Raw genomic sequence first — 8,164 nt, 5'->3', positions numbered from 1 at the left:
CCCCCCCCCTCCGCCCCCGACTTCATCGCGCACTTATCATATAAAATAGTATACGCAACACGTGTGGACAGCAGGCGGTATCACTCAGGCGGCTGCGCCGCCCTCGTGAGTAACCGCCTGGTTTCCGCACTAGTTGCGTAATGTACTATTATTTTTGTATTCGAAATATTTAATTTCCATCATTTATGATGGAAAAACGCGATATGTCTTGTGATGCACCGTTGTCATATAAATCTGACAATTGCGAGTTTATTGAATGCTTCAGAAACTAACTGATTTGCCAGTAACAATGCATTTCATGTGAATTAGTCACTCAAAATTTCAAGATTTTTTCCGTGAAATTTGAACATTAATTTTTAGACCTTTGCATTTGTCGTCGTCAGTGCATGTTACACTAAGGGAGACCGAGGCAAAGCGGGGTGGCTAAGACAAAGAGGCGGGTATCAGATCTTCTATCATACTTATATTCCTTTCTAGCAATCATTATTCACATTCTAAAATTACCAACTCGCGTCTCCAACGTATTACAGTTGGGGACACAGTGGGGTAGTGTCCAAAATTTTTTAAATAATTATAAATGTTGTTTCTTTGTTTTTTTACTTTTGAATCTCCAAAAAACGACAGAAAAAATCTGAAGTCGGTAGGGAAGGTCACGATGAATCCATCAGGGGCATTCGTCTCCATTGAATTTCCTGAAGGCAGTTAAAGCTTTCATTTCGTTATTCAGGTGGCGCCACCAGCGCTCCGCGCATGCGCATTTGAATGACATTATAACGAGGGCCCACGTGTTTCAATTCGAACTAACCCATCCTAACCAAAACGAGAAATAGAAATTGAAGGGAAGAATAGATCATTAAAGTAGTGTAGAATATTGAGCATGATGTTGATTTCTAATAATTCAAACTGGTAAAGCGAATCAAGTTAATGTAGTAGTTATTATTTAAGTTTATATATTATTTAACGGTCAATGTATTATTTATAATTCAAATACCCTCACACGAGAGCAATATAAAGTACAATTGGCTGATTTAATCATCAAACAGCATACATATTTACATAAAATAATAAATTAATGAATAATTATGCACATCAATCATTTTCTGTTGGTTTTCTTGAATGTTTTTTGATATTTTTTCCTTGCTTCATCCAAAGCAGGCCTGCGCATATGTGATGACTTTCCAACTAGATGTCTGTTGATCTCTGCGAACCATTTGGGAATGAAATCAGCGATAATCAATTTTATGGCTTGCGAGTGGAGCTCCTCTCGATATTGCTCACATACAACCCAATTGCTGGGAACAGCAGACTTGACTCGCTTGTGTAGAACCGCGCTGAGTTTCTTGTAATGATAAACCGCATGCATAATTCTCTTCAATGCCTTGGTAAGCCTCAAGAATGCTTCATCAAACAGAGATTGTTTATTGTTGGCTACTCGGGGTCGACTGAAAGAAATCAGACAATTGCAACACTGATTCTGCATCAACTGTTGTGAGATACGATCCGCAGTACTACTTAAAGTGACGCTCGGGCCGAAACTGTTCTCGTTATCTCCAGACTCAGCAGGCTCATCAAAATTTCTGATATTCTCGAGTTCCTCATCGATATCAATGCCTAAAAACTCCTGGTCGTCGTCGTCCAAGCAATCCTCTAAAGTGAACAGACCCTGGTGGAAAAAACTCCTTAAATCCTATTGGAAGAAAGAAGGGTAACTGGAAATAATGACGTTATTGCCGTTGACCCATTATTTCCGATTCAGGTTAGTACCGCAATGCTGACACGTATGGAAAAATCCAATAGGAAAAGCTAGCGAATTAGCTAGAAAATTCTATTGGGATTCTGGAGAAAGAAATTCAAAATCTATTGACTTTTCCGTAAGAAATATGCAATAGAATCAGTGCAAAAAACTAATAGAATTTTCCAATAGAATTTCAGTAGAAATCCGATAGATTTTCTCCAGAATCCCAATAGAATTTTCTAGATAATTCGCTAGGTTTTCCTATTGGATTTTTCCATACGTGTCAGCATTGCGCTACTAACCTGAATCAGAAATAATGGGTCACCGGCAATAACGTCATTATTTCCAATTACCCTTTTTTCTTCCAATAGGATTTAAGGAGTTTTTTCCACTAGGGGAAGTTTCCCATCGCAAATATTTTCACAATTTGCCCCAACTGACTTCTCATCACTCAAATCGGTAATCAGTGCGGACTTATAGATGCCTTGGACTTGTTGCCATTTCCAAGTCCAAGGCATCTATAAGTCCGCATTGATCACCGATTTGAGTGATGAGAAGTCAGTTGGGGCAAATTGTGAAAATATTTGCGATGGGAAACTACTGTTCACTTTAGAGGATTGCTTGGACGACGATGACCAGGAGTTTTTAGGCATTGACATCGATGGGGAACTCGAGAATATCAAAAATTTTGATGAGCCTGCTGAGTCTGGAGATAACGAGACCAGTTTCGGCCCAAGCGTCACTTTAACTAGTACTGCGGATCGTATCTCACAACAGTTGATACAGAATCAGTGTTCTAATTGTCTGATTTCTTTCAGTGGACCCCGAGTTGCCAGCAATAAACAATCTCTGTTTGATGAAGCATTCTCGAGGCTTACCAAGGCATTGAAGAGAATTATGCATGCGGTTTCTCATTACAAGAAACTGAACGCGGTTCTACACAAGCTAGTCAAGTCTGCTATTCCCAGCAATTGGGTTGTATGTGAGCAACATCAAGAAGAACTCCACTCGCAAGCCCTAAAATTGATTATCGCTAATTTCATTCCCAAATGTTTCGCAGAGATCGACAGACATCTAGTTGGGAAGTCATCACATATGCGCGGGCCTGCTTTGGATAAAGCAAGGAACAAATATCAAAAAACATTGAAGAAAACTAACAGAAAATGATTTATTTGCATAATTATTCATTAATTTATTATTTTATGTACATATGTATGCTGTTTGATGATTAAATCAGTCAATTGTACTTTATATTGCTCTCGTGTAAGGGTATTTGAATTATAAATAATACATTGACCGTTAAATAATATATAAACTTAAATAATAACTACTACATTAACTTGATTCGCTTTACCAGTTTGAATTATTAGAAATCAACATCACGCTCAATATTCTACACTACTTTAATGATCTATTCTTCCCTTCAATTTCTATTTCTCGTTTTGGTTATGATGGGTTAGTTCGAATTGAAACACGTGGACCCTCGGAAATATCATTAAAATGCGCATGCGCGGAACGCTGGTGGCGCCACCTGAATAACGAAATGGAAACTTGAACTGCCTTCAGGAAATTCAATGGAGATGAATGCCCCTGGAATCCATTCGTTAATTTGGGACATGATAGGGTACGCATTTTTTCGTCAATTTCATTTGTTTTGTCTAGAAATTGAAATTTCCGAATTTATTCATTAGATTTATCTTGTTCATCTGAATTTTAGGAAGTGAAATCCTAATACTTCTAATTGATTGTTTTTATTCTCTTGCTTCGGCAGAAAAGTGACGTTTATATCAGTAAATAGAGAGTATGCGCAGCAATATGGCGGCTCATCCCTGTGTTTGAAAGAATTGAAAGAAATTCTACAGTTCTTCCATTTTTTATAAATTTTTCCTTAGAATTATTCAAGTTTTTTTTAGATTTTCTTGACTTTTTATTGAAAAGGGGGGTTCCGTTGCGGATAGTACGCCACTGCACGTGTTTTGAAAGTGCTCCTCTTTATTTCTTATAAATTTCTATTTTATGAGTCCAACAATTCTTCTATTCATACTGTGTCGAACAGAAAAATCATACCGATAATCGTGGATAAAAATCTGTATCATCCCAAGATTTTTACTGCCCGTCTGTACATAATTACTGCACAGAGGAACTTTGGAGCTTAGCTTTCATAGACAAGAGCATAACTAGCGTGGCGGAGAAAACATTAATTATCCCGGAAATTGCTGTTATCTCGTCGAGTCCATCTGAAGCTGTTGAAGGAGACCCTCTCCCTACGTTAAACCATTCATCTTCAAGTGTTACTTACAGCTCTAACCCCTCAAGCAGCATCCAAGCCTGGTTCAGTCGACTGACTTTTCAGTCAGTTTGCTCCGTTCCAAAATCACCAAATCCAGAGGGTGGTGCAAGGAGAGGCCGACCGCTGACAGCTCTCGCTCTGGGCCTGAAAAAACGTTGCGATTCTTCTTGTACCCTCTCGGAACTTTTCAAGAAAAGAAACAGAAAATTGCGGAGCTGGATAAGGTCTCTGGGCCCTGTTGTTTACTCCTCGAGTCCCCTCTAAATAAAAAACTCAATAGATCCTTCAGTGCCCCCGACAGTATTGCTATGGCTAATTTTCACCCCATTCCAAATAATCTAGAATCTCTAAGCCATCATGCTCCACTCCCTGATCAGGAAATCCAGAACTTGATTGAGAAAGGCAATGAGAGGGATATGCTGTCAACTTTGCTGTTCAAGGTTAATGAACTCTGCACTGCAGGGAAAGCTAAATCTGATTCTCTCGAACGTTCAATGAGAGAGAATAGTAAATCAATGAACGACCACTTGGATGACTTAAAAAAGTATATTGAATCTAGGGATGCCCAATCAAAGAAACAAATTGAAGACCTAACCTCCAAGATTTCCATTTTAGAAACAAATCTGCTGGAGCTCATGAGTCACGTGGGATCTAATGCTATCGTGGAGTGACTGCCGAAGCTTGAAACTAAGGCTAAGGTAGAAAACTCCAGTTGACTGAGGAGAGAGCTAGGTGAGTTGAAAAAGCAGTTAGATTTTCATGAGAGAGCAGGCAGAACAAATAATATGATAGTTAAAGGCCTCGTTCTTGGTGATCAATCACCCAAAGATGCTGTGAATAAGTTTTTAACCTTGAACTTTGGCCTTGTCGATGCCGTCATGGAGATCAGAGTGGTGGGTGCTGAGAAGAAAATGTGTATTGTAAAATTATCCAGCCCTGAGATAAAAAAGACTGTTATGAAAAACAAAGCTAAACTAGGGAAATGCAATGGCTATGACAGCCAGGTCTTCATTGACCCTGACCTCACCCCCTTGGAGCAAAAAATTTATCGGAAGGTCAGAGAACTTGGTAAGGCCGCCAAGGAGCAAGAGAAGAGAGTGAGGCTTGATGCAGTGGACTCGAGATCGACGGCACCTGGTGGGGTTGGGACTACACACAAGAGAAGCATGTACCCAAACCTACAGCACTCAACAGGAATAGAAGCAGCTCCACTCGTACTGACAATCAACCCCGAGGAACTCAACCAAAAAACTAGTAAGACAAATAGAAACTTTACGCTGACACAATCTCCAACAGCTTTCTCAAATTTCTTCCAAAAGTCTGGAAGCTATATACGCTCGGCTTATTCAACACGATTTTCGAGAGTGGCACAATTCCTGAGAGTTGGGCCAGAATCAACCTATGTATGCGGTACAAAGAAGGGGAGCGCTCAGACCCGTCTAATTATCGAGGGATTGCGTTCATTAATAATATAACTAAAATTTTCACCTCCATCTTGAATAATAGCATTTATAAATGGGCGGAGCTTCTCAAATCGTACCTGAGGAACAAGCCGGTTTCCGCCAGAAGAGGGGGTCAATAGATAACATTTTTATCCTAACTTCCATTCTTCAGAACAGACTGAGACTACCTGGGGGCAGAGTCTATTCACTTTTCGTGAACTTCCGAAGAGCGTTCGAATTTGTGCCCCATCATCTGCTGTGACATAAACTTCTGAAGCTGGGGCTGAGCTCGAAGGTTATTGGGGTAGTCAAAAATCTCTACGACCGAGCCACCATCAGAATAAAAACTACTGATGGTTACACTGAGGCCTTTGAGGTGAGTGAGGGCGTTTTGCAAGAAGAAAAACTGAGTCCACTCCTCTTCAATTTGTACCTGGCAGACATCGAGAACTTTTTCCGCATGAAGGGCGTTCGTGGGGTCGATATCGACGGCCGGAAGAACGTTATTCTCTTGCTTTACGCGGACGACTTTATCATCCTGGCATTTAGTGCCATAGACTTGAAACTCAAGCTGAAAATTCAGTGAGTACTGCACTGGTAACGGCCTGACAGTCAACATAGGAAAAACCAAATTACTGGTATTCAGAAAAGGTGAGCGTCTGCCCTCTTCAAACCACGCATTCCAACTCAACGGAAATCCAGTTGAAATTATCTCTGATTATACATATCTTGGAGTGAAGTTTACTTCATTAGTCTCTGGTCGAGCTGCGACTGCCACTGATGCTTCAAGGTCTCGTGTTGCTTCTGCCGCTGCTTTACGGCTTCGTTCGTCCATCGGGGCCGACTCTTGGGAAGGTACGATTAGATTGCATTCCAGTATAGTCACCTCCACGCTGCTCTATACTTCATCCCTGTGGGCTCTCCGGAATCTCGCAACCCTTGAATCTGCCCACCTGAGCTTTTTCAAAAGACTTCAATCTCCCGAGAAGCACTCCTGGCTACTCCATCCGCCTTGAAACGAGCATCCATGGAGTCACGATCGAGGTAATTAAACAGGCTTTATACTGGATTCTCAAGGTCCTCAATATGTCGGCGGATCGACTTCCAAGGATCTGTTTGCTGTGACTGATAGAGTTAGCTTCTTCTACAACCGCAAACTTGCGTTCAGCAGCCAGATACAACTGGATCTTACAGTTGAAGCTCTGCCTAGATGGCTTGAATTGCGACGATGTCTGGACAAACTTGTCTCCGAATTGGTGGCGTCTGAGGATCCCTGACACCCTGGACCAATTCCTGGCTCGCGAAAGGTATGATGACTTCCTACGCTGCTTCTCATCATCAACGCTATTGTTGAAAGTATTCAGAAATCCCATGGACAACTTCAAGAATTTTTACCCTGAAAGATGCCCAGTTGAGTTCGTAAGGGTTAAAATCCAGCTGAAACTTTTTACAACCCACGCAAGAACCCTAACCATTAACCGAATTGGGTATCAGCTGGATCCCAATCAGCTCTGTACCTTATGCCTCTCCCAGGTCTTTGAAGACCCGATTCACATCCTCTTCTCCTGTCCCTTTTATCAAGCTCTGAGGTCTCATTATCTTCCTAATTATTTGATCGATCCAAAATACATCTCAATTTCTAGTCTTTCCGCGTATTTAAACTCGAGTAATTTCAGAGATGTTAAAACTTTATTCTGTTTTTTGCAAAAATGCCTGCGGTTGAGAACTTAGGAAATAAATAATTGACTTTTTATCTCTATTCTAGGTTCTGAGATTCTGAGACTGGATTTTACAATTCTAGATGTACACTGACAATTAATTCTTGGCTCTTCTTTTCATGTTTTATGTTTTGTTTTTATTTTTATCTCAACAAGTATTGAATTATTGATCATTCTTCTGGGCTGTCTTGGATCTTGCCTTTTTCTGTTTCTAATTTGGCTTCACTAGCATCGGATCCACCAGTTACCATGCTGTACGTTATTCTATTTTTACTGTTTATTGTTTGTATTTTCAATGCACTTTATGATTATGTAGCAGGAATCCCCCTGTATATTTAATACCATGTATCAATTTGCAGAAATGAATGGAAATGAAATTTTATTGAAAAGTCCTGCTCCCTGATCGACCCCCATCAACTCCTTGAATTTCGAAATTTTGTCCTTTTTTATGTACCCCACTATGCTCCGGCCACCGTGTTTTGCCCCGGTCTCCCCTATTTGTAATGAAATAAAATTCGTCAATTCACTACTTACACCTGTGACACATACTTCACGTAAGTTCACATACAATGGAACATGGAGAGAAATTTTTACACTATTTACACTAATACCCTCGGAGTATTTGCGATCCGCTTGGACGTTAGCTTGGTGACAATCAATTAATACCGTCGCAAATACTTTACCAGTTAATTCATGTCTAATTTCAATATCGGTACATTGGTAAGACAATCAGTTAATTTGTATTATTCACAGATTATAACGAACAATTCTGCTTCTCCCATTTCAGCGCAACAATTCCGATCACGAGCAGGTAACCCTAACGAATGTAGATTACGGCCTGACGGGTAATTTTAGCTGTGAAGTGACTGCTGATGCGCCAACCTTTTCTACGGAAGAAAGTATCAAGAGGCTGACAGTTGTTTGTGAGTATGGTTCACTGCTTTTTTTATTCTTATCTTTCCTCGAGAAAAGAAGATTC

General features: G+C 40.3%; 1 protein-coding gene across 1 annotated transcript in view; it reads left to right on the top strand.

The window, feature by feature from the left end:
• LOC107038795 (platelet endothelial cell adhesion molecule) overlaps positions 1–8,164 on the top strand; it is a 68,114-nt gene that overhangs the window by 36,274 nt on the left and 23,676 nt on the right. The window contains exon 3 of the mRNA XM_015258078.1: positions 7,973–8,108. Coding sequence (XP_015113564.1) covers positions 7,973–8,108 — 136 coding nt within the window. The remainder of the gene's footprint in view (positions 1–7,972; positions 8,109–8,164) is intronic.

The sequence above is a fragment of the Diachasma alloeum genome, unplaced genomic scaffold (genome assembly GCF_001412515.2).
Source record: "Diachasma alloeum isolate Michigan unplaced genomic scaffold, Dall2.0 Dall_scaffold_00178, whole genome shotgun sequence".
NCBI classification, from domain to species: Eukaryota; Metazoa; Arthropoda; class Insecta; order Hymenoptera; family Braconidae; genus Diachasma; species Diachasma alloeum.
Note: the sequence above shows the minus strand (reverse complement) of the source record. Positions and strands in the feature narration are given on the sequence as shown.